Source organism: Entelurus aequoreus, linkage group LG03, assembly GCF_033978785.1.
Source record: "Entelurus aequoreus isolate RoL-2023_Sb linkage group LG03, RoL_Eaeq_v1.1, whole genome shotgun sequence".
Lineage (NCBI taxonomy): Eukaryota > Metazoa > Chordata > Actinopteri > Syngnathiformes > Syngnathidae > Entelurus > Entelurus aequoreus.
Genome location: NC_084733.1, coordinates 33,623,490 through 33,651,223, shown reverse-complemented (window position 1 = coordinate 33,651,223; position 27,734 = coordinate 33,623,490). Strand labels below are relative to the sequence as shown.

At 40.3% G+C, this 27,734-nt stretch overlaps 1 protein-coding gene across 2 annotated transcripts in view; it reads left to right on the top strand.

Annotated features, from left to right (window-relative positions):
* Positions 1-2,351: 2,351 nt before the first annotated feature.
* utp25 (UTP25 small subunit processor component) overlaps positions 2,352-27,734 on the top strand; it is a 32,017-nt gene continuing 6,634 nt past the window's right edge. Inside the window, exons 1-11 of one of the 2 annotated variants that reach the window (XM_062041695.1) lie at positions 2,352-2,528; positions 2,802-2,841; positions 8,499-8,673; positions 8,765-8,992; positions 10,169-10,257; positions 10,351-10,752; positions 12,373-12,580; positions 12,659-12,861; positions 14,954-15,136; positions 16,908-17,017; positions 20,862-21,107. In XM_062041695.1, coding sequence (XP_061897679.1) covers positions 2,428-2,528; positions 2,802-2,841; positions 8,499-8,673; positions 8,765-8,992; positions 10,169-10,257; positions 10,351-10,752; positions 12,373-12,580; positions 12,659-12,861; positions 14,954-15,136; positions 16,908-17,017; positions 20,862-21,107 — 1,985 coding nt within the window. In that variant the 5' untranslated portion in view covers positions 2,352-2,427. Of the gene's footprint in view, positions 2,529-2,801; positions 2,842-8,498; positions 8,697-8,764; positions 8,993-10,168; positions 10,258-10,350; positions 10,753-12,372; positions 12,581-12,658; positions 12,862-14,953; positions 15,137-16,907; positions 17,018-20,861; positions 21,108-27,734 lie in introns of those variants that run through there. The other variant, XM_062041696.1, reaches the window with a different exon arrangement.

Sequence of the window (27,734 nt, the reverse complement as noted above, 5' to 3'; positions counted from 1 at the left end):
CTGATGGCTGCTGGTTAGCGCCTTGCATGGCAGCTCCCGCCATCAGTGTGTGAATGTGTGTGTGAATGGGTAAATGTGGAAATACTGTCAAAGCGCTTTGAGTACCTTGAAGGTAGAAAAGTGCTATACAAGTATAACCCATTTATCATTTATCATTTATTACATGTTAGTTTGGAACGTTAGTCAGGTAAAATACTGACGAAAAGCTTGCAAAATGTGAAAACATTACTGTTACATACCTTCAAAAAATTCACAAGAGATAACAGTTGTCGATGGCGGCTTCTTCTCCGTATAGATCTTCAGTTATATATCAACCGAAGCATGATGAATGATAAAAAGACAGTCACTACGTAGTCGCTTACGTGTCCAAACGTACACTATGCAGTGACGTAGCAAGTGGTTTCCCAATTTCTAGGGAAGTTTACAAAGATCTACCCCTTTGTTGTTAAATTTCAACAGTAGCAGTGGTACAGTGAACATTGGAATTGGGCCTTCATGGGTTATTTTGCCGTGGAAAGTATATTGAATTTGTGTGCAAGTGTGTGTGTGTACGTGCGTGTCTGTGAACGTGTTGCTTACAGGCCGCCCTCGTTTATCGCTGTTAAATGAATGTCTGCAAATTAGAAATAATTAATTACAAATCAAATATTTTCTTAGCTAGAGCATAAAAACTGACTTCAACCTTATAAATACATTGTTCAACATTAAAAGAACCCTATAGACATGAAATAACACATTTGAGTCATCCTTACACTCTTTTAACCCAATATAGTAATGCTGGCTGAGGCTGAGCCAATCAGTGGCCACAATACTGAACAGCGTGCTCTGATTGGTTTGGTCTCCTCTAGTGGGCGATACTATTTTAGTAATAACCTTTTTAGTTTATTTAGCAATTTTTATGCTTGAAAATTCTTAATTGATGCAAAAAATACGTACAATATGCTTTGAAGAAAAAAAAATATATATATATATTTTTTTTAATCATTTTGAATTGAGAATGTTCACCCCAAGAATCGGAATCAAATCGAAATGTGAGTTGCTGTAAGAGTCACATGCCTAATACACATATACTGTACATACACTGTAAAAATGACATCCATCTATCCATTTTATAGTTCGTTGTAAATTCACAGCAAAAAACTGGCTAATATTACAAATTATAACAGCATTTTACTGTGAAATAACAGTTAATTTTGATTACAGTATATTTACTATGGAGAAAATACCAGTAAAAGCTGTGAAATCCTGGTACATGTTATAGTGCAATCAAGGTCAAATGTATCCTTTATATATATATATATATATATATATATATATATATATATATATATATATATATATATATATATATATATATATATATATATATATGTATATATATATATATATATATATATATATATATATATATATATATATATATATATATATATATATATATATATATATATATATATATATGTGTGTGTATATGTACAGCATATAATGTGTTTGTATATGTGTATGTATATATATATAGTTTTATATGTATATATATATATATGTGTGTGTGTATATGTGTATGTATATATATATATATATATATATATATATATATATATGTATATATATATGTGTGTATATGTGTATGTACATATATATACATGTGTGTGTATATGTGTGTGTGTGTGTATATATATACTGTATATGTGTGTGTGTGTATATATATATGTTTATATGTGCGTATATATATATATATATATATATATATATATATATATATATATATATATATATATATATATATATATATATATATATATATATATATATATATATATATATATATATATACATTGCTTACAAAGCAGTTCAAAGTGCCTTACAGAGGCACACAATTTACAAGACGGCGAATAAAATCACAAATAAAGATAAATAAATAAATACATTAATAATAATTAAAAAATCATCATAAAATAATCATAAATTAATTCAATTAAAATGAAAGATATATCTGTATATAAATTACTCTGTACACATATTATGTATATATTCGTATATATGTTAGATTTTTTTATAGCTATATTAGTCTATTTATACCTGCATTGTCCTTTCCATCATTGTAACTGAGCTACTGTGTTGAACAATTTCCCTTGTGGATCATTAAAGTTTGTCTAAGTCTAAGTCTAAGAGTAAAGATAAAGGCCTAACACTGGATTTGAACACTGCCAGATAGAAATTAAAATTTTGAGTTTATAAAGTATTGTGTATCTTAATCTACATTTTTGTGGTGTGTTTTTTAAATCTTAAAAAAATAATCCTGTAATAGCCTTGTGTTCGACATATAGTTCAACCCCAGTCCTGCAGATGGCGGTAGAAGCGTGTCGCTTATTTACAGCGAACATCAGTCGAGTTAGAAACCCCACGTGTTCACTGCCCCGCGTCAACATGGGGAAAAGAAGGAACAACAAGCAACTTTTCACTAGTCTGTCCAAAAAACAAAAGAAACATTTAAAAGAATTTGGAGAGGCGCATCCATTCGATGATGTGTAAGTTGGTCTTTTACGTCTCAAGGCTGAAGTGGAAGATTCAGTGCGTTATAGCCGACAAGCTAGCTAGGTTTGCTTGTTCTCTGTGTCTCAGGCTATTCACGATATTTGAATATGTAGCCTACACTTTATTTTTAAATTAACGGATTATTATTTGCGTATTGAAGTTCTTTAGTTGACCTCTAATTACTGTGCCAGGGTTTAAAATCTAAACATGACGTTACTGGAGTGGCTTTTATTATTTATTGGAACTTTTTCATGTTTTCATTTCAGAGTCAGTGAAAAGTCTGAAAGGACTCAAGTAGTGGAACTGGTGAGTGATACGTTTATCAAACGCAATGTGCACTGAATGTCATATTGTGACACATTTCTACCTTAAAAATGTATTAAACATTATTTAAATATTATCGTATTTGTCCTGGTCACCTATAACTACGACAGGGCAATTTTGGCATACATTTAAACTACGATTAATTGAACATTCTACTTTGATTTCGGCTGATGCTCTATTTTACACTCTCAATTCAGTTTATTCTCTAACTCAGGGCCCGCCAGCATCTAAAATCCGGCCCGCGGGAAGTCCCAAGTTAAAAAAAATTATATATATATATATATATATATATATTATTATTTGTTTCATATCTGTCCTTTCTAATCCAGTGTCTACCACTTGTTACTCTGTGTCTTCGAGCGGCTCAGGCAAATCATATTGTCTAAAAATTAATTTTCCCATTGATAACGTGACATCGTTGCGCTCGGAATGAATATATATATATATATATATATATATATATATATATATATATATATATCATACTTGCCAACCTTGAGACCTCCAATATTGGGTGGGGGGGGCGTGTTTGGGGCGGGGGCGTGGCTATGGGCGTGGTTAAGAGGAGAGTATATTTACAGCTAGAATTCACCAAATCAAGTATTTCATATATATATAGAATATATATATATGTATGAAATACTTGACTTTCAGTGAATTCTAGCTATATATATATTTGTATTTTATTTTTTATTTTATTATACATATAAATAAAAGACATACTTGAATTTCAGTGTTCTGCAGGCTATCCAGTAGGTGGCAGTATTGTCCTGTTTAAGAGTGTCACAACATTGCTGTTTACGGCAGACGAACTGCTTTACGGTAGACTAAACGTGACTGCTGTTGTTGTGTGTTGTTACCGCGCTGGGAGGACGTTAATGAAACTGCCTAACAATAAACCCACATAAGAAACCAAGAACTCTCTCTCCTTGTTGTGCACTCTACTCTCTAAAAGCCGTAGATGTTATGACGTCATTGGGCAGGCAAGCTGCTGGGAAAGCGGACGTGAGAACGGCTGTCACCACTCAGGTCCGCATTGAGCTGGAGGGGGCGTGGCTTCTAGCACCGGCTGAATACCGGGAGTTTGTCGGGAGAAAATCTCTGCCAGGAGGTTGTCGGGAGAGGCGCTGAATAAGGGGATTCTCCCGCTAAAAACGGGAGGGTTGGCAAGTATGATATATATATATATATATATATATATATATACATACACACACACACACACACACAGCCCGGCCCCCGGCCAAATTTTTTTAATACAGTGTGGCCCCGAGTCAAAAAGTTTGGGGACCCCTGAAACTATTGGTAAAATTTTATAACTGAAAAGAACAATCACAAATAAACGGTAAAGGGACATTTCAATAAACAATGGGATTGATCTGAGCCGAGGATGTCGTCGTGGCTTGTGCAGCCCTTTGAGACAGTCGTGATTTAGGGCTAAATAAGTAAACATTGATTGATTGATTGATTGATTGATTGATTAGGGCTGCAACAATGAACTGATTAATTTGATTAGAAAAAAAGCTTCAATATGTTTTGCGTCGATTAAAAGTGTAATGAGTGTAACTAATACAAATTTATGAATTTTGGGCCGCAAGAAGTACCCGGAACTCTGCACAGACGTTGCAATAGAGCGCACATGGGAGCTGTGGTGTGTTGGTGCCGTGATCTTTGTAGTGGCGGACAGTGGATATTTTACATTTTATATTAATGCTATCATTTTATAAACGCAATGTTTCAAAAAAGAACTATGGCAAGGATACATTTATTTTATTTATTCAAACAATTTTCCCCAAAATACGCATCAAAGCTATAGCTGGGTTGCACATATCACATCCGTTTTTCTTCTTCACGTCTTAATTCCCACGATGGTCGAGCAGTTTGAGCATAGCATTAAAAAAAGTCAGGGGAGTGTAGAGTTTGAGCAGAAAATGCCATATTGCTGTTCTGTTCATGGGTGCTCTAATCGTTCAAAGAGAGAGATAGGAAAGAGCTTTCATAGAAGCCCGAAGGAAATGGTTCATAAAGGTAATGAAGTTGGGGGGAAATTAAAGTGCGTCGAAAGAAATGGCTCTTAAAAATAATCACTTCCATCATCTTTTGGAATACAATCGGACCATGCTTGTGTCTGCAGCGATCACTTTTTAAAGGCCTACTGAAATGAATTTTTTTTATTTAAACGGGGATAGCAGATCCATTCTATGTGTCATACTTGATCATATTGCCATATTTTTGCTGAAAGGATTTAGTAGAGAACATTGACGATAAAGTTTGCAACTTTTGGTCGCTGATAAAAAAAGCCTTGCCTGTACCGGAAGTAGCGTGACGTCACAGGTTGAAAGGCTCCTCACATTTCCCCATTGTTTACACCAGCAGCGAGAGCGATTCGGACCGAGAAAGCGACGATTACCCCATTAATTTGAGCCAGGATGAAAGATTCGTGGATGAGGAACGTGAGAGTGAAGGACTAGAGTGCAGTGCAGGACGCATCTTTTTTCGCTCTGACCGTAACTTAGGTACAAGCTGGCTCATTGGATTCCACACTCTCTTCTTTTTCTATTGTGGATCACGGATTTGTATTTTAAACCACCTCGGATACTATATCCTCTTGAAAATGAGAGTCGAGAACGCGAAATGGACATTCACAGTGACTTTTATCTCTACGATAATACATCGGTGAAGCGCTTTAGCTATGGAGCTAACGTGATAGCTAGGGTTGGGTATCGTTTGAATTCGAACGATTCCGATTCTTTGTTTCGATTCCGATTCCTGGCGATTCTCGATTCCGATTCTTTTAAGAGGCATGGTCAAAAAAAAGTTTAGGATATTTTAAATGAGCTAGCTAACCTAGTCTTTCTGAATGAAATAGTCTGACATTCTCCATCAATTTTAATTCTATTAACTTTTTATGAACTTTACTATAAATTCCTCACAGGGCTGTTTTCAACTAGAATATAAATATCAAATCTATAAACTTGAATATAAATATTATAAATTATGAATACATTTTCCCAGGGGTACACTTTCCTCAAGAGAGCTTTATTTTTGAAAACCTCATGAAAACACATTTACACATAAGTGTATGATGCTGCAGGAAACCTCATGAAAACACATTTACACATAAGTGTATGATGCTGCAGGAAACCTCATGAAAACACCTTTACACATAAGTGTATGATGCTGCAGGAAACCTCATGAAAACACATTTACACACACAAGTGTATGATGCTGCAGGTACTTAAAAATGTTACCGTGCTCCCACTGATGGGCTAACCTGGTGCAGAAAAGCAAATAAACAATAAGAAACAACTTGCAAAACCCAGTCCAGATTAGCAGCAGGTACAGTATAAAATCAGAGACAGTTCTTGTTTAGGAAAATGACCATATCCGCCTTCTCAGGCAGGGTGCGTGAGCGTTCTGGACAGATAGTGTCTCCTGCTGTGGAAAATACACGTTCGCTGGGTGTGGAAGAAGCTTGAACGCATAAATAGTAGAAAGCGAGATCTGACAGCAAAGGATAAGTCTTTTGTTGGTTCCACCGGACCACCACCATGCAGCAGGGTCGTCAGACATAAGTATCGGTGGAACGTCCTGGTACATCTGCAGCTCTCTCTCCACTCGTTTCTTGATGGACATGGAGCTCTGTTATTTCGCGGTTATTTCATTTTTTTTTGTAAAGTAAAGCCACACTTTCGACCGCCGACGCCCGCTATCCATGCTTGAGCTTGACTGACTCGCTCGGCTATGCTAACACTTCTGGCGGTGGGCGCTTCTTCGTTGGTGTTCAGCGGCTTCTTCAGCCGGTTCGGCGGATATATTTTTTTCCGGTCGGCGGACTGGGTATCGAAAATAGGAATCGAAATTTGAACTTTTGAACGATTCCGGGAGAATCGGAAAGTTAGTCCCGGTTCCAATCGATACTCGATACCCAACCCTAGTGATAGCATCGGGCTTAACTGCAGATAGAAACAAAAGAAATGAACCCCTGACTGGAAGGATAGACAGAAAATCAACAATACTATTAAACCATGGACCTGTAACTACACGGTTAATGCTTTCCAGCCTGGCGAAGCTTAACAATGCTGTTGCTAACGACGCCATTGAAGCTAACTTAGCAACGGGACCTCACAGAGCTATGCTAAAAACATTAGCTATCCACCTACGCCAGCCAGCCCTCATCTGCTCATCAACACCCATGCTCACCTGCGTTCCAGCGATCGACGGAGCGACGAAGGACTTCACCCGATCATAGATGCGGTCGGCGGCTAGCGTCGGATAGCGCGTCTGCTATCCCAGTCAAAGTCCTCCTGGTTGTGTTGCTGTAGCCGGCCGCTAATACACCGATCCCACCTAAAGCTTTCTTCTTTGCAGTCTTCATTGTTCATTAAACAAATTGCAAAAGATTCACCAACACAGATGTCCAGAATACTGTGGAATTTTGCGATGAAAACCGAGCTTTTTGTATTGGATACAATGTGACCAAATACTTCCGTTTCAACGATTGACGTCACGCGCATACGTCATCATACATAGATGTTTTCAACCGGAAGTTTAGCGGGAAATTTAAAATTGCACTTTATAAGTTAACCCGCATTGGCATGTGTTGCAATGTTAAGATTTCATCATTGATATATAAACTATCAGACTGCGTGGTCGGTAGTAGTGGGTTTCAGTAGGCCTTTAAATGTTTGTTTGAACATTTGATGTCAGAAACTTCCTGTGATGCAATCGAGTTTATCCACTACTATATTAGTAGTTTGCAGCAGAACTAAACTTATAGAAAGGACAAGAGATCGCATTAGTGTTCTTTTGTGGTTGGTATGCATAAATATAACGACGACCTGGTTGTTGGTCCAATCCACTGTATTTTTATGGACCATTTTCATAACAGAAACTAGAAAGCTTAAGTTGTTGTGCAGAAAGGCCAAGTGCTTTATCCGACATGGATGACCACAATATAGCGTCTTTGGTGATTTTTGTTAGCATCAAGAAAAATACTCTTAGTAGTTTTTTTATTTTTTTTTCATAAAGAAATACAATTATGTGTGCTTACGGACTGTATCCCTGCAGACTGTAATGATCTATATTGACATACACATACACAATATGTATATATTGTGATTTTTATGTTGATTTAATTTAAAAAAAAATATATATATATATATATATATTTATTTTTTTTAAATTTCTTGCGCGGCCCGGTACCAATCGATCCACGGACCGGTGGTTGGGGACCACTGGTCTACGTCATCCTTGTTGAAGCCTACTTTTTGGTCTATGTCATCCTTGTTGAAGCCCAAGTGTGCCCACACAACTGACATCAAATTCCTTTTTGGTACAAGCTGCTCGCATTGTACTGACAGCTGGTGTTTATGTTTTCCGCCATGATGCTTCTGTGTAGTGCACTGGATGGGACATTGTTGTTAATACTTCTGCTTCTGAAATAGAAATAACCGGCATGGCAGTATTTCGTCGGTTGAAAGGCTTAATGTTGGTTTTGATTATTCACCTAGCCCCTACGTATAACACATAGCTAAAATGGAAAAAGTTTGGACACCCCTGCCAAAAGGAGTGCAAATAACTCCACCCTAAACTGCTTTAATTTGATATTGATGTACGTTTATATTTGTAACTCTAAGGTACCCAGCCCAGAACACTCTGATGCTGAGGCGGAGCATCTGGATGAGGAAGAGGACGAACCAGAGGAGAAAACAGCCTATCAGAAACTTCTGACAACCCTCACCCGACCCAGTGGTGATGACCATAGCGAAGAGGAGACCACTGATGACGAAGACGTAGAAGAGGAGGAGCTAGGTGAAGAAGGCAAATGTTGCACGGTACATGCTGACTGTAAAGTGTGCTTAAGGACTGTGACAGGAACATCCTATTGTTGTGGTTATTGCAGAAAATGGCGTTGACCAAGAGGATGGTAACAATGGTGATGATGATGAAGAAGAGGAGGAACCAGAAGATTCAGGTGTAGTTCTAACTCAAGCATCAGAAAGCGATAAAGTGGCGCATGAAGGAGGTGAAGATTTCATTGACAAGGAACATGAGTCCCAATTCTGCCTGGAGGGCAACTTAATTGGTGAAAGAGGACAAGAGGACATTGGTGATGCTGACCAGGACAATGGTAAGAGTTTCATTAAACATAATTCAAATATCCACATGAATTAATATCAATAGAGATGGGAATCTATATATTATTTGGTGTAAACGTGATTATAAAACCCTCTAAAACAGGTTACAGGTTACAAAAGCTCATTTTAGCTGTTGATGTATGACATATCCGTGCAGCGTTTAAAAATAAAATAAAAAAATGGATTCTTTGACTAAATTTTTTATTATCAATTTTTGAAGGTTATGAATGGATAGAGAATCAGAATATACAGTAAAGGAATAACAATTCAGAAGTGAAATACATTTTTTTTTTTTTGCTGGCCTAATTATCAACATAATTCTGGTCACCAGAATAATTTTAATAATATTTAATAATTACTTTTTTGTATTTCAGCAGTTAATAAGGGTATTTGTATTTATTATTTTTTGCATTTTGAACATTGGCTTGATGTTAATGGGCAATTTTTATAATTTAAACTGGACGGTCGTCCCTCCCCACATAGCGCTACAAATATTGCGGCTTCACCATATTTGCACATTTTTGGGGGAACTTTAAAAAAGGCATATTCTATGTTTTTTTGTCGTAAACTAAGCATTTTCCAACATAAAATGGCTAAATAAACAAACAATATCAATACTACAGTAGTATTGGCCACTAGAGGAGATTAAACCAATTAGAGCGCGCTCTTCAGTATCGTGGCCACTGAATGGCCCAGCCTCAGGCAGCATTACTATATTGGATTAAAATTGTGTAAATGTGACGAAAGGATGTTATTCCATGTCGAGAGGACTCTCATATTGTTGAAAATTATAGAAGGTAGTAAACAGGTTTTTTATGCTTTAGCTATTATAGAATTTGATTTATAATAGATCATTCCTACTTCGCGAAATTCATTTATTGCGTTCATGTCCAGAACCAATTAACAGCGATAAGTGAGGGATTACTTAAACTATATTATATAATCTAACTAAAATCTATATTGTGATACATATTGCTGCCTCCAGCAATAACAGTATCCATCACTATATGTTATTTGGCATTTTAGTGATGATAGAACCTTTTCAAAACAGGTTGCTAAAGCTCTTAATTTGACTTTTTGTATCTATGTATTGTGAGTAGTGTACTTTCATAACTTTTGGAATATCTATCTTTCAATAAACAACCAAAATGTCCTTCCTTTATATGCAGACATGTTTTTCCAACATTTTGGCACGGAGCTGAGTGAAGACGATATGCAAAAGATTACATTAGGCACTAAAACAAAGACTCAGATCAAGGTACAAATTACCTTCTACAATTGACATGTATATTAATAGTACATTTTTTCGACATTTCAACTACTTTTTATTATGCTTTTTTTTTTAATTTAGTGGCCAAAAATGGGATCGCTTATTTGCACCACTCCCTTGGAGACATTTGGTGCTCTCAGCTCACACAAGGACCTGCCAGCTTTCCACAAACTCTTGGAAACCTGTTGTAGTAACACCAAAACTCTTAACTCCAAGGAGGAAGCAGAGGAAACCAGTGCTCTTCAGTTGGAGCTTTTGGCTCTCATGGGTACATATAAGGACCTCTACTACCCAGAGAACTGCCCTTTGAAGGTGGGCTCGCAGGTTCGAAGCGCTTATTGCCTCCACGCTCTCAACCACGTGCTGAAAGCCAACTCCTTGGTCCTCACTCACAACGCTCAGCTACGAGAGCAGCAACAGGAGGCTAAGAAGGGAGCAGAGCTAGAACATGAACTGAGAGATCAAGGTCTTACTCGCCCCAAGGTAAACAACTTTACATTCAAGGTTATATACTGTCTTCATAGAGGTTAGTAAGTATGTTCAACTGTATTGGACCACTCTTAGTTGTTTTTGTTATGCTTACCTTATTATTATCAATGAACGATAGATTGTAAGACTTTTGTTCATATGCGTTTTAATGTGTATAAGATGTTGTGCTGTTTACCACCACAGCAATAACAAAGTGTTAAATGTACACACCTCTCAATTGTAAAGAAAATATGTGAAAATAACATGAAACCAAAGGAAACTACAAAATCCAAGTTGTTTGATTTTAATTGTATATTTGTACATACTCTGTACCATATAGTATCACAAACCAGTATACACAGATTAAAAAAATGCATAGTATTTAACATGAAGAAAACACTCTTAAAAGTAAAACATAATTTTACTGGCATTTGTTACATAGTTCCTCCAAACAAAAAGGTCAATGGGATCACTTAAAATTTAAATTTGTTCAGAGATCAGCTTCATTAGTGGCTGTACCACAAAATTGTTCACTATTGTTTCTGTGTCTTATTAGCTGAATTTCCCCCAGGGATCAATAAAGTACTTTCTATTCTATTGTATTCTATTACATAGACAACAAATAACAGGCCTGGCCAATAGAGACATGTACACACATCTTTGGTATTTTTTGTAAATAACTGTCAAATTAAATGGAAATATTATAGGGATACAAAAATTAATAGATTAATTTGATTAGAAGAAAGTTAAAATTTAGATTTTTTGCTTCGATTGTTTTAGTGTAATTGATAACATTTTATAAAATCAAACGTAGTTTACACACGGCCACTGAAATAGAGCGCACATGAGAGCAGTGGTTTGTGAGTGCCGTGATCTGTGTGGCAGTGAACAGTGGATATATTTATTAATAAAAATAAAATGTTTCTGCTAATGCTCATGCACACATGTTAAAATTACAGTTTACATGTGGGATGTGGTGTGCATTTTATTAGGAAAAAAATTAAGTTTGTTGAAAAATGTTTACATTTTTAAAACTATTTCCCCTAAATTGTTCTTTGAGGCTATACTGTGTTTTAGCCGATTAATCGCACAAACTGAATAATTACTCCATTACTAAACTATCAATAGCTGCAGCCCTTAAATATACATGAAATGTGTTTTAATTTACTTAGTAAAAGAATGTATTGTCAATTTATTTTACTTTTTAAAAATGTTTAAAAGTTAAAAAAAGTGGAAAAAATCCAAAGCTTTGTGTTATTAGTATCAACATGTCTGCTTTTTCTTGTTGCATTCCACTTTTGCTGTTTTTGTTTTGATTTTATTTCTACAGTATGTTAAACTTTTTCACTGGGGCTGTTAAAAAAAACTTCCCAGCCCAATGAGGTTAATAGGAATTATGACAACTCTTACTTAAAAATGTGGTTGTCGCGCTCAGGCATGCAAATGCAGCTTAAATTTAAGTACAATTAAATTAAAAGAAACGAGCCACAAACTTGTATTAATTTGGTGTTTTGTACTGTGGTTTTATTTGAAATTTAGCTTTTATCTGCTTCATAAATCAGTACATGAGCACATAGCTGAGATTATTATGAGGTAGCAAACACAAGCTGCTTTAAGATCAGATGTTGTTGACAGGTTCTAATACTGGTGCCATTCCGAGGCGTGGTGCTGCAAATCATCCATATTCTCATCAGCTTGCTGGAGAGCAAAGGCAAGAAGGTTGTAGTCAGCAACAAGAAGAGGTTCAAAGATGAGTATGGAAATGACTCTGATACCAAACCAAACAGACCGGACGATTACCACGCCATTTTCCTTGGCAACGTGGACGATCACTTCAGAATAGGTGGGACTGGACTGAAAGTACTCAGGTTTGGATATTTCTCGTTTTTTGTGTAATACTGAGCTTTCCCTTTGTCCTCAGGCATCTCCATCATCAGGAACAGCATGCGCCTCTATGCCCCTTTTTACTCCTCAGACATCATCATAGCCTCACCACTGGGCCTCCGGACAGTCCTGGGAGTTGAAGGAGAATTTAACAGGGACTTTGACTTCTTGTCTTCCATCGAGATGCTAATAGTAGACCAGGCTGATGTCTTCCTCATGCAGAACTGGGAACATGTTTTGGTAGGAATACACTCCTTTTCTAAATTTTTATATTCACTTTTAATTTCACAGATTATGCAGTAAACCCCATCAGGAGCCAAACTGTCGCCTCTTTATTTTAAATTGAGAGGACCACTAAATACATTTTTATCCTCTTGAGAGAAATATGAAAAAAACAATGACATTCTATTGTGGTCAGAAGTTTAAGTACAATCATGAACTTGGACATTATTATTCTGGGCTTTTATCACTAGGTTGTAAGAATTATAACCTAGTGGGTGCACAAGCTCTTCCAACTTCAGTTTTGCATTTGGAGTTTGAAATATTTTGGTTGTTTTAATGGTAACCTAAATAGAAAGTGGCTTGATGGCGATATCTGCAGAGGAAAAAGAGTGCTACAGCTATGAATCCAGCAGGGGGCGCTGTCTTTCATCAATTCACTCAACATTTTAAGCAAGTTGGATGCTTTGACAAGAGGAGACGTTGTATAACTTCATATTTTCCCGTAAATTACTAAATGCTATATGCAATGTGTGAAACTCAATTTTTTTTTTAAATTTAATAGCGGTGAGAGACGTTTTATAGTGTTTATTTATTTAAAATAATATTTTTTTCAGGCTTTTATGGGTGCATTCGTTAACGGTTTTTCGCCCTTCGCTGGAGGTCTTTGATCATAACACCTGTGAACAGTGAGGATCTGCATGAAATGTATCTTCTTGAACTAGTGCTGTCAAATGATATGTTTAAAAAATGAAAAAATGTATTACATGTTTGAATTATGATTAATCATGATTAATCACAGTAAAATAGTTGCTTGCATAATTTAGTTAAAAAAAAATACCCCAATATTTTGACAAGGCAGTTTTGTTGTCATAATGTTATTCACAAACTTTTTTTATGTCTACGTAAATATAGGTAATTAATTTGCTCAAAACTTCATAACAGTTTTATCTAAAGTCTCATTGGGGTGTATTTTGAAGCAATATTTATGAAATATGAAGAACATTTAATTGGGTAATTAATATGTTGATACATGATTACTGCAACATTTTTATGTTAATAATCACATATGATACCTTGTTAAATTTGACAGCCTGAAATTGAGCCTATAATATGTATAATTTTGACCATGCTTAAATGAGAGAAAATCCAATTGTATACCCAATTCTTGTTTAGAATTACCGGTAATTGAAGATGTACATTGTATAATCAACCGATCTTGGCAATAAAACATTCAAACAAATCTTTAAAAGCCCAAATAAAATGATTTGTTGAAAGCAATCATATTTAATAATGTAACTGTTTTTTTATTAGCAATAGTAAAAAAAAAAAAAGTCCGGATCAACCCCAAATTGAAGCACTTGTTCCTTATCCTATTTCTAACATTTTTTGAAAGTTTAATGAAAATGTGCCTATGTTTTTTGAGCTATCTATTTTGGAATGACAGAACTGAGTGAAGTCTCTTGTCAATCATCCACTCTTTGTCTCTGTGGGTGGAGGCGGGAGCCGCTTGCTTACACGCATAGAAGTAGAGTCTTGTAGTGTAAACGTAAGGTAGCGTAGTAGAGATGATCTGGATCCAGCCCAAAATTTAGTCACTTTTTCCTTTCCCCATTTTTAACATTTCTTGAAAGTTTCATACTCGAGTTATGTTGCTAACTGACAAACAGACAAACCCCTCTGATTGCATAACCTCCGGGGGAGGTCATAAGAAGAAGAAAAATACATATAAATAAATAAATATATGCAGTTCCCTGATTACTGTGGTATTGTCTTGCAAAAATTAACATATTCTATCTTTTTCTGATTTATGTAATATCCATCCATCCATTTTCTACCGCTTGTCCCTTTTTGGGGTCGCGGGGGGTATGTATTGTAAATAATGGTTGCTTCCTTACGAGTGTAAAATGTATTTTTAATATGTCAAACTTATACTCTGTATCTAATTATGGAAATTTTATCACTTTAGCAGATATTGAAATAAGATTTATAACTTCCGGTAATTAAAAAAATTAAACCCAATGGAAGATGCATATAATATACTGTGTAAAGAAGCCATATTTTCATTTATCAAAGCGTTTACAATCAATAATGGTTTGTTCTGCCTCACCAGCATGTGATGAAGCACATGAACCTGCAGCCACTGGAGTCTCATGGAGTGGACTTTTCAAGGGTTCGAATGTGGAACCTTAACAACTGGGCCCAACGTTACCGACAAACGCTTGTATTCAGTTCCATCCAGGACCCACAGATCAGCAACATCCTCAGCAAACAGTGCGCCAACTACCGCGGACAGGTACTTGTTACTCTATTCTTAAAACTTTTATAGAGTTTCTTTCAAAAGAAAATTAACAATAATATTTGTGATGTTTTATTGTACGCTTTGCAAGTAAGTTTTGGGTGTAACAGCGTGGTCCTAGTCCTTCTCAGTAAAATGTGAAGTATATCACATACTGTATATTCTAGGGAAGTAACGGTATCAAAATCTAACAGTACAATATTATCACAAAGAGCAGCTCAAACACCTCTATAAAAAACAGAGTAGATTTCCCTCGCCCCGACGTGGGTCACCGGGGCCCCCTTCTGGAGCCAGTTCCGGAGGTGGGGCTCGATAGTGAGCGCCCAGTGGCCGGGCCTGTCCCCATGGGGCACGGCTTGGTACAGCCAGACGAGGCAACGTGGGTCCCCTGTCCAATGGGCTCACCACTCATAGGAGTGGGTATAGAGGTCATGTGCAGTGTGAGTTGGGTGGCAGCCGAAGGCAGGTCCTTTTGGTGGTCCAATCTTCGGCTCCAGAAGCTAGATCTTGGGACCTCGCTTCGAGGGAAGGAGCATGAGCTGGTGCGCGAAGTGGAGAAGTTCCGGCTGGATCTAGTCAAACTCACTTCGACGGACAGCTCTGAAACAACTCTCGAGAGGGGCTGCTAATTCCATTGTTCTGCTCGGTGACTTCAAAAGTTAACAGTGAAACCTGGAGAGGCGTAATTGGGAGGAACAGCCTCCCAGGCCTAAACCCGAGTGGTGGGTTGGTTTTTTTTGGACTTTTGTGCTCACCACAGATTGTCTATAACAAACACCATGTTCAAGCATAAAGGTGTCCATATTTGCACTTGGCACCAGGACACCCTAGGCAGCAATTCGATGATCGATTTTGTGGTTTTCATGTAATTTGTGGTCTCATGTTTTGGGAACTCTGGTGAATAGAGGGGCGTAGCTTTCTACCGATCACCACCCGGTGGTGAGTTGGCTCCGATGGTGAGGAAAGATGCCGGTCAGACCTGGCAGACCCAAATGCAAAGGGAGGGTCTGCTGGGAACGTCTAGCAGAGTCTCCCATCAGAGAAAGTTTCAATTCCGACCTCCAGAAGAACTTTGAACATGTCACGAGGGAGGGGCTGGACATTAGGTTTCAAGTGGACCATATTCCATATCTCTATTGTCGAGGCGGCCAATCAGAGCTGTGGCCACAAGGTGGTTGATGCCTGTCATGGCAGTAATTCCAGAACCAGCGGTGAGGGATGCCGTCAAGCTGAACAAGGAGTCCTTTGGGGTCCTTTTAGGCTCATGGGACCCCATAAGCAGCAGACAGGTACAGACAGGCCAAGCGGCGTTTGGATTTGGCGGTCACAGAGGAGTAAACTCAGACATGGAGGGAATTCAGGGAAGCCACGGGACACGACTTTCGAACGGCTTTAAAGCGATTCTGGACCACCATCTGCCGCCTCAGGAGGGGCAGGCAGTGTGCTGTCAACAGTGTGTATGGTGGGGATGGTGTGCTGCTGACCTCGACTCAGAATGTTGTGGAGGTAATACTTCAAAGACCTCCTTAGTCCCACCTATACATTTTCCTATGAGAGAGCAGTGCCTGGGGAATCTTTTGGTGGGCTCTCCTATTGCTGTGGGGCTGTCTTGGTTGACACAACACTGCAACATTGCGTGGACATCGGGGGTGGTGCCTCTGGGTTGGCAGACCGGGGTGGTGGTTCCACCATATCGTTATATCCCTACTATATTCTCCATTGAATCGTGTGTATGCAATTACATGTGCTCTGGATTTTCCTTCCTCAGGTTTCTGTTAAGAACATCCCCAAAACAGGTTCCATCTGCCAGGTGCTGGTCCAGCTGCCCCATGTCTTCCAGATGTTCTCCTCTGATAGCTTCATAAACCACGATGCACGGTAATGTCATTCGTGATGCTCAATGTTGTTTTACCACTAATTCACTAGTTGCAATATTCTTTTTTTGCAAACAAAAAGCTGATAATAATAATATTATTGGCACAATTAAGTTTTTTGTATGGTGGTTTATATGTCTTATATCCTGCCCCAAGTGGAAGAGTTCAAGTACCTTGGGGTCTTGATCACTTGTGAGGGAAGAGTGGATCGTGTGATCAACAGGCGGATCGGTGCTGCGCCTGCAGTGATCCGGACCCTGTATTGATTCGAAAAAGGAGCTGAGTCAGAAGGCAAAGCTCTCAATTTATCGGTCGATCTACGTCCCTACCTTGACCTATGGTCATGAGCTTTGGGTTTGACCGAAAGGATAAAGTCACGGGTACAAGCGGCCGTAATGAGTTTCCTACGTTGGGTGCCGGGCTCTCCCTTAGAGATAGGGTGAGAAGCTCTGTCATTCGTGACGAGGTCAAAGTAAAGCCGCTGCTCGTCCTCATCGAGAGGAGCCAGATGAGGTGGTTTGGGAATCTGGTCAGAATGTCCGACCACGTCCGACTGTTAGGCGATCACGAGGAAGACCCAGGACACGGTGGAGAGACTGTTTCCCAGCTGGCCTGGACACACCTCAGGATCCCCCCGGGAAGAGCTGGACGAAGTAGCTGGGGAGAGGGAAGTCTGAGCTTTTCTGCTTAAGCTGCTGCCCCCGCGACCCGACTTTAAATAAGCGGAAAAGATGGATGGATGGCTAGTTCTGACAATAATTAGGGATGTGCCAATCAATCGGCCACCGTTCAGTACCGGATGATTTTTTTTGTGGAAAAGTCTGTGATAGCCATTGCCAATTAATGCCTTTTTAAAGGGAAGCTATGATGCAAAACCATCTTTATTTTTTTAACTTTGGGTACATGTTTTTGTGTATGTGGGCTCTGCATAAGTGCGAAAATGTGAAATTTGGCGGAGATATTTATAAAACCATCTTGCCTTCCTTCATACTTCCTCTAAACGAGTCGTTTGCAATTTGCACAGCTTGCGATGGTTTTCCCAAGTGTGACGTCAGCGGATATCTCCACATATGGTAGAGATTTACCCGAATATCTTTGCCCGAGTCCTGGGGCTGGAAAATTACTCACATTTTAATTTGGATTTCGATTATGGCTTCTCACGATTATGAAAATTTGATAATAATAATTAAAAAAAACTATTAATGGGCCGCACAACATGCATGCAAATTCTGAAGCTTGTGGCGGTGAAACAGATGAGGGAATGAGGGGGAAAAAGAGCATGTCTCCGAGAAGTTTGGGATCTTACCATGGTTGCTGTTTTCATTTGACACAGCGCTAGTAAGCCGAATCAATAATCACTAAACTTGCCGGAGTCACGTAACCGCGGACAGAGTCGTATAATGGGCCAATAAGACGGAATCCGCTGATAAACGCTAAAAAATATCAGGGAAATTTAAATAAATGTAAGTGAAATGTTGTCATTGTGAAGAGAATAGACATTTATTTGGGAAAATAATGAGTGACATGGCGCTCATTTATCCCCGACACACTTAACTGCTGGTTGTCCTTAACTCAAAAATGTTGAGACTACACTACGAAGCTAAAACTAGCAGGAATAATCCATACACCCACAACACATCTCATCTGCTTGTGTTGTAACGACAACATCGATGTTACATTAATCTACAAACAGAGGTTGCAACTCTTTTTTTGTTTTGTTTTACAGCCTCTTTACTCTTCAATAATAATAATAGCGCGGTGCGCCACATTCGGTTTGACCGCGCCAACAAAATAAAAGTTTCAAAAAAGGACCTTGCACAAGCATAATGTACTTACAGCACTTATTGATACATTTACACAATTATTCTGCTTCGACCTAAAATATTGGTCAAAATTGTTTAAAGATGTATAGCACCAATAAATGTGAGGATTTGTGCTTTTAATTAACAAATATTTTATAAAATTTTATTTGACACAAAAAGCACACATTATGCTGATAAAGTAAGTGTAAAAGGTAAAAAACTGAATTAAAAACAAACTGTAAAAACTTTATTTTTTTAATATTGCTATTTAAATGTATTGTTATTGCTATTTAATTTGTTGTGGTTTATTGTTTACCAATTTATATCCAGGTTTTTTTAAAACTATATTTCAAGTTGATTTGGTGGTACAATAAATACTCATGTTTTCAAATTAACGCGGAGTAGACATTGTAAGAGTAAAAGAAACCAAATTTTGGGTGTAATAATAGATGAGCGGATGAATAAAGTTTGTCTAAGTCTTAAAGCAAAGGCATAGCACGTACAGTAATTACAAACAACACATTGGAGGTAGACACCTCAGTTGACATACTTCACACAAAAGTCACAATTTCTTCCTGATTCTTGGCCCAAAGCTAATGAAATCTTTTAGTAAAATTAAGGCAATAAGTAATTTTTTTGGGTCCATCCATCCATCTTCTTCTGCTTAACCGAGGTCGGGTCGCGGCGGAAGCAGCCTAAGCAGGGAAGCCCAGACTTTCCTCTCCCCAGCCACTTCGTCCAGCGCTTCCCGGGGGATCTCGAGGCGTTCCCAGGCCAGCTGGGAGACATAGTCTTCCCAACGTGTCCTGGGTCTTCCCCGTGGCCTCCTACCGGTCGGACGTGCCCTAAACACCTCCCAAGGTAGGCGTTCGGGTGGCATCCTGACCAAATGCCTGAACCACCTCATCTGGCTCCTCTCGATGTGGAGGAGAAGCTGCTTTACTTTGAGCTCCCCCCAGGTGGCAGAGCTTCTCACCCTATCTCTAAGGGAGAGCCCCGCCACCCGGCGGAGGAAGCTCATTTCGGCCACTTGTACCCGTGATTTTGTCCTTTCGGTCATAACCCAAAGCTCATGACCACAGGTGAGGATGGGAACGTAGATAGACCGGTAAATTGAGAGCTTTCCCTTCCAGTTTAGATCCTTCTTCACCACAACGGATCGATACGGCGTCCGCATTACTGAAGACGCCGCACCGATCTGTCTGTCGATATCACGATCCACTCTTCCCTCATTCGTGAACAAGACTCTGAGGTACTTGAACTCCTCCACTTGGGGCAGGGTCTCCTCCCCAACCCGGAGATGGCACTCCACCCTTTTCCGGGGGAGAACCATGGACTCGGACTTGGAGGTGATGATTCTCATCCCAGTCGCTTCACACTCGGCTGCGAACCGAGTTTATGGTCGTTTCGTGTAATTTTTTTGCGTTTCTTAGGCCGTTGGGTGCGTGTTTTAGAGCCTGCTGGTCACTAAACACTGCATAGATGCAGCAACAGAGTGCACCAAATACGGCCGCAAAATTGTAATTTGACCAAAAAAGCATGTTTTATTCTAAGTTTATCAGCTGGAGTATGTTTAGAACTGTATATAGACATATTATTTTGGTTTATTTCATCAGAAAAACTAACGTCAAAATGACAGCAATTGCATGCATCCTGGCACAGCCGCACACGACCTTGGTAGCAAGAATGGTGGCTTTCGTTTAGTTGGCCATACTTTCTCTAAACACGATTCTGAATTACCACTCCAATTCAAAAGCATAAATCTGCCATAAGGTTAGTGTTTTTCAAACCTCCCATCGTTCTGAGTAAATCCACTTGATCAAACCTTTTTTAACATTCCACAATACAAAACCTTAAAAGTACTTCCTTCCTGCTGATGTCATATTGGTTTAATATTGGTATCGACAAACACTCAAGGCTCCAATATCCGTATCGAAAGTGAAAAAGTATTGGGACACCCCAGTTGTAATATTTATTATTCTATCTGGGTTTTGTGAATTAGATGAACACATTCTAATATATGAAACATTTTTCCCCTCCCTGTAGGTTTCAGTACTTTGTTGACAAAGTGCTGCCTCAGTACAGAGACTCAGTTATGTCGCACACGCTGGTCTACATCCCCTCTTACTTCGACTACGTTCGACTGCGCAACTACATGAAGAAACAGGAGATGAACTTTGCGAGCGTGTGCGAGTATTCCAGTAAATCGGAGGTGAATCGAGCAAGGCACTTCTTCATGAATGGAGATAAGCAGTTCATTCTCTACACAGAACGCTTTCACTTCTACAAGAGGTCGGTGCTTTTTTTAATATACACGTGAATTTTTGGATGTGAATAAGTCATTCAAAGTACCTTATAGAGCTTACCTCGTTATTAATGGTTATATTGTCTGCTTTCATCTATTTTCTGGTGTTTATCAGGAATCAGGTCACAGCAGCCTGAAAAGCTTCCATGTTTCCCACTCATTTTCATTGATATAATTTCATTTAGCTGGGTAATGAAACCTTTATCAATTAATCAAAGTTTATTTATATCGCCTTTAATCACAAATGCCTCAAAGGGCTGCACAAACCACAAAAATAAGTACAGCGCCGATCCCCAACAGGGCAGGAAAAAACTCAAACAATGGGACAATGAGAAACCTTGGAAGGGACCGCAAATGTGGGGATCCCTCCTCCCCCTGGGTGCCCTGTGAATACGGAACAATAGTACTCTCTGATCATAGTCCTGTAGCTCTCTAGTTGGCTCTTGGACATAAACATGCATCTAGAACAGAACTGGCCAACCCGCGGCTTGCGAGCCTCATGCGGCTCTTTGGCTGGTTTCTTGCGGCTCTTAACTCTGTTATGCGAGTAGCGTATGTGTGTGTGTGGCCCTTTAAGGTATGACAGCATGTGAGGTGCGTGACGTCAGTGAGAGTGGGTGGGCGAGAGAGGTGAGGGAGCGGTAACAGTGAGTGCGTGCAGGTGCTAGTAGCTTGGTGGATGGCTGCGTGCAAGACACCAATAAAGTCACAAAGTTGCAACAAACCGCCGGCCTCATCATTCACCCTCGAGTCCGGAGCTGTAAAGACCCACTGCCGGGTAAAGTGAAGGGTGTTATCCCTGAAGTACATAGGCCCTGGAGGAACATCTCCCCTGCGCTCCTCGACTAAGGTCTGGGAGCCGGAAGCAGGAAAGGTGTAACAACTCTATTAGTGCCTTAGTGTTTACCATGAAGTCTTTATTTTGACAGCCCCTCGCGGTAAACTTGTCTGAGTGTAAACGGAGGCAGTATTTGTCATTGATAAAACTTTCGGCGAATCAAAATTTATGACCAATAAAAACGCAATAAACGGGGACGGAAATTTGACCCGGCAAATATAAACAAAAGAAAACACTGACTGAAAGTGATAATCGAGACAATAAAAAAACAAACAAACCGGGCGGTAGGTAAAAAAAAAAAAAATCTGTGACACGCGGGCTTTAGGACTTCCGCATCCTTTCTGATTTCAATGCGTAAAAAGACACACAATGTGCGGTAACGCCAACACTGCTTGACAGTATAACAAAAATAAGTCACACTTATATTCTGTAACATTCACAGTTTTAGAAAAAGAGCAGAGGTAGAAATATTCCAAATAACATTTTGTATGCAATGTAAACTCAAATAATGCCTCAAAACAAGTTAATTATATTTCAACAAAACACAGCAGACGAGCTCTCGCCCTGCACACCAGTTTTCTGCTTTGTAGTGCTCTGCCCCTCACTCACGAATGCTGCTGCGTGCGCTCGCCTCCACAATTTGTTTTGTTTTTAACCCGTTCTTAACCCTGGACGTACATTGAAAATACACGCAACTCTAACTCAAAATGCTGGACATTTAAGGCATTTAAGAAATCCCGCTCGGACAGCCCAGCAAAAGAGGACATGTCCGAGGAAAAGAGGACGTATGGTCAGTCTAACATAAGAAGAAGAAGCCGAAGCCGGTTTGAGTGACGTCTAACGTGCATGTGCGTGAGATCCCAGTAGTAAACTATTTGTGACAAGTTCGCTCTCAAAATGGCAGGGAAACAAAGCACAGCAAAACGAAAATATGAAGAAGAACACAGGACATTTTTAACAGCGTGGGAGAGTTTATATTTTTTTGTTGAACGTAATGGCAAGCCATTCTGCCTTATATGTCAGGCGTCATTAGCGCATTTCAAAGCTTCAAATCTTCAGCGTCACAAGGAATGACATAAGTCCCACTAAGCAACATGCATAGTAACAGAAAAAGTGTGCGTGCGTGCGTGCGTGCGTGCGTGCGTGCGTGCGTGCGTGCGTGCGTGCGTGCGTGCGTGCGTGCGTGCGTGCGTGCGTGCGTGCGAGAGGAAGGGATGGGGTGATGTTCATGTGTGACCATGTGTAGGATGTGGCTCTTTAGTCTCTGACTGCTTGGCCACCCCTGATCTAGAACATGGCGGTTTGATAGTTGCTAGAAATCAGTAGAGAAAATTAAAAAACAAATTGATCCATATAATTTTGTTATCCGTATGGCTATAAGAATAACAATTTCATAATTTTTTGAAGACCTATTGAACCTCTTTGGATTCAATTGATTTTTATTTATCAACCAATGATACAGCAGAAATATCAAGATCTACACTATGGGATGTTTTAAAAGCATACATGAGAGGACAGATCATTTAATGGAGCAGCTTGATTAATAAACAATGTAGAGACAAAGAAAATGAATTTATAAAGGAAATAGCAGATTTAGATTTTTTAAAAAAACCTCAATCTCCCCTTCACCAGACTTGCATGAACGAAAATGATATCTTCAAACAGAAGTCAACTTACTGCATACTACAGAAACAACAAAACATCTTACCCAAACATTATGAATACGGGGAAAAAGCTGGAAAAATATTAGCACATCACATAAGGGAACAGGCCCCGGCAACAAGATTAAATACACAAAAAAGAACAGTCAGGACAAACTACGATAGATACAGTGGGGATTAATAATACTTGTAGAAGTTTTTATATTAAATTATACTCCTCAGAATCTAAAGCAGACCCAATGCTAAATGCTAACTTATTTGATAAATTGAACATCCCAAAAATAAGCTCTGAGAATGAACAGTTAAAAAATCCCATTAAAAAAGACGAAATGCAATAAGCAATACAAAGCATGCTAAGCTCCAAGGCGCCAGGCCCAGATGGCTACACCACATAATTCTATAAAGCATTTAAAAAAACAACTTATGACCTATATTGTTAGAAGTAATGAAGCATTGATTAAAGGCTGTCTACCACAGACTTTTTATCACGCCAGCATCTCCTTAATTTATAAGAAAGAGAAAGATCTGCTACACCAGGTTTATACAGGCCAGTGTGCTTTCTGGATCTTGATAAGATTCTTGCCAAAATTTTAGCTACACGTTTGGAAGGTATCGTTACAACAATAATTTTTGAGGATCAAACTGGATTCATAAAAGATAGACTATTGTTTTTCAATGTCAGGAGGCTACTTCACTTGAAAGATACATCTCCTGGATGCACTGGGACACATCATCAGTGATGTATCCTGGATTCGTCGGGTGTTTCGGGTCTCACAACATCATACACCCTCGTCCAGGTGACCCAGCCGGGGTGATCAAGTCCCTGCTTGTGTCCCAGTAGCAACCCATGGATCTGCCCTTTTCAGCCACAACCACCTCGTGGCTTTCTCTGCCGCTTCACTTGCGGATTGAATGGCCCCGCTTTTGGCCGCCCCTGTGACTCCCAATCGGCCAAGCACTTTGCAGAGGGAGCGTCCTGCAAAGCCACGGCAGCCAACTTCTATTGGCTCATAGAAAGTCCTCCAGCCCCTGTCCCTGCAGTCCTCCACCAGCTCCTGATACTTGGCAGGTTTCCTTTCGTTGGCTTCCTCAATCCGCTCCTCCCAAGGCACTGTTAGTTCCAGCATGATGAGGTGTTTTGAAGCCTCTGAAATGATGATCATGTCTGGCCGTAGAGATGTTTTTACAATGTGCTGGGGGAACCTCAGTTGTTTTCCCAGGTCAACGTGTAGCTGCCAATCAGCGGCTGTGTGAAGGAGTCCTGTTGTTGTCTTTGGACGTGCACAAGGTCTCTCTCCAGCTTTGATGAATGAGATTGCCTTCTTTGGCGCATGATGTTGCTTGCTGGTGCTGATGGCTGAGGCTATGCTCTCAGCAACTGCTTTGAGTACCTGGTCATGACGCCAGCGATAGCGACCATCAGCCAGAGACTTTGGGCAACTGCTGAGGAGATGTTCCAAGGAGCCTCTTCCGGAGCAAAGGAAGCAGGAGGGTGTCTCGCTCTTCCCCCAAACATGGAGGTTTGCTGGGCTAGGGAGGGAATCATAGACTGCTGCCACGAGGAACCGGACGCGGTGGAGGTCTGCCTGCATGATGTTTGACCAGGTGACTTTGCGCTGCAACGTGCCCTCCCATCTTGTCCATGCCCCCTGTTGCCGGAGTCCCACTATCCTGCCCACTCGCTCTTCCTCCAAGCCTGCTCGGACCTCCTCCTGGAGTAGATGTCGTCTTTCTTTGCCCCGGGCCTGGCCGACTTGGGTCTTTGGGAAGTAGCCCAAGCCTGCTCTCCCTGGTGCTATGGTCCCAACCAGTGCCTTTTGCCTAAGGCGTGACTCAGCCACCTCCACTTCCTTCCTGTCCTCACTTCAATCCCGGCTGATGACACCTTGCAGTCCCTGGAGTCTCTGTACTGTAGGGCTTCTCTTGTGCGTGCCACCTTGAATTCTTCAGTAAGCCCACTGAAGGGTAGCTGCAGGATGTTACTTGTCCCGTACAGAGCAGCGCTGTTGAGGCTGCGGGGGAGACCCAGCCATTTCCGCAGAAAGCTGCTGATCTTCCTCTCAAGGATTCCACTGTTACTGGGACTGCATATACAAGGAGAGGCCACAGGACTCTGGGAAGGATGGAGTGCTGATAGATCCAGGCTTTGAATCTACCAGGTAGGCCAGACTTGTCTACTTTGGTGAGCCACCCTCCAAGCTCTTCTGTAGACTTCTGGATAGCAGCAGAGTCCTTCAGGCTGGAGTCAAAGAGCTTTCCCAAGCTCTTGACTGGTTGTTCCGTGATGGATGGAATGACCGTTCCTGAGATTGTGAATTGGAATTTGTTGACCACCTTCCCCTTCTTCAGCACCATGGACCTTGACGTTGCGGGCTTGAAACTCATCCTGGCCCACCCAATGAGCCTCTCCAATCCCTGCAAGATCCACCTGCTCCCTGGTACTGATGTTGTTGTTATGGTAAGGTCATCCATATAGGCTCTAATGGGGGGCTGTCGAACACCTGATCTGGATAGAGGCCCTCTGCATTCCACCTCAGCAGACATTACCACCATATTCATCGCCAGTGTAAAAAGGACAACGGAGATGGTGCATCCTGTTATTATTCCCTTCTCAAGGCGATGCGAGTCAGAGGTTATTGACCCAGAAGTGACCCGGAGCCTGAAGTTATTGTAATAATCCAGGATAAAGTCGTTGATCTTGCTGGGAACATGGTGGCGGTGTAGCGCAAGCTCAACTAGCTTGTGTGGGATGGACCCATAGGCGTTAGTCAGGTCCAACCACAACACAGCAAGTTCCCCTCTGCTCTCATGGGCCTCTGATGAGCTGTGTGACGACACCGTTGTGCTCCAGACAGCCGGAAACTCCAGGAATCCCCCCCTTCTGCACTGAAGTGTCGATGTAGTTGTTCTTGAGGAGAAACTCGGTCAGTCTATCGGGACACGATGCTGAAGAACACCTTCCCTTCCACACTCAGAAGTGATATAGTCCGAAACTGGTTGATGTTTTTCGAGTCCTCCTCCTTGGGGATCCAAACTCCCTCTGCACACCTCCACTGGTCGGCCACTCTCCCCCTTCTCCAGATCACCTTCAAGGTCTTCCACAGATGCTTGAGAAGCCCTGGACAGCGCTTGTAGACGAGGTAAGGTACACCACTGGGGCCCGGAGAAGATGCTGAGCGGGCTGCCTAGATGACCTCTTCAACCTCCTTCAAACTGGGCTCTGTCAACTGGAACTCTGCCGTTGGTAGCGCAGGGCTGATGAGCGCTCTGTTGGGTCCTAGATCTTGTCCCCTCAGTGGGTCGCTCATGGTATTCTGGAGGATTCACTTCCTCTCTTGGGCACTCGAGCCGGCCACTGCGCTTGTCCCCGAGCAGCTGTTTAGCAAACCGAAAGGGGTTGGCAATGAAGACTGCTCGCTTCCTAGCTCTCTCTCTTCCACGCCTCCTGTGCCACTCTGCTCTGCGGAGAGTTGTCAGCTTCTTCCGCAGGATGTTGCGCAGCTCTTCTAAAGGTCATAATATATACACTCAGGATACAAACAGCAAATTCCCTGAGATATGGGTCAAGTGGGACTACCTTTTCTCGGCTCCGTCGAGGTTCGGATTCGGTACCGGATTTTTTACCCTTATTAGATTATTATGTGCTAAGCCTCAGGCCTCCGTACAAACCATATTAGCTCTACAAGACAGGGTTGTCCCTCATCACCACTGTTATTTGCATTAGCCATCGAACCTATTGCGGTTTCACTACGCAAAGCAAAGGAATATGTAGGAATAAAAAGAGGAGAGACTGAACACCAAGTGTTGCTATATTTGAATGATTTCTACTGTATATCTCCAAACCTTTAACATCATTGCCAATTATAATGTCCATAATATCAGATTTTGGAGCTATCTCAGGATACAAACTCAATTCATCAAAGAGCACACTAATCCCGATAAATATAGGAGCACGACAGAGCATTAACTTTTTCACATCCTACCCATTTGCAATTTTAGAAAATGTTTAAGTATTTAAGAATTAATATAACCCAAGAATACCAAAGTCTTTTAAACATAACTTTTCAAAATTATATAATCAAACAATACAGGACCTAGATAGGTGGGATAACTTT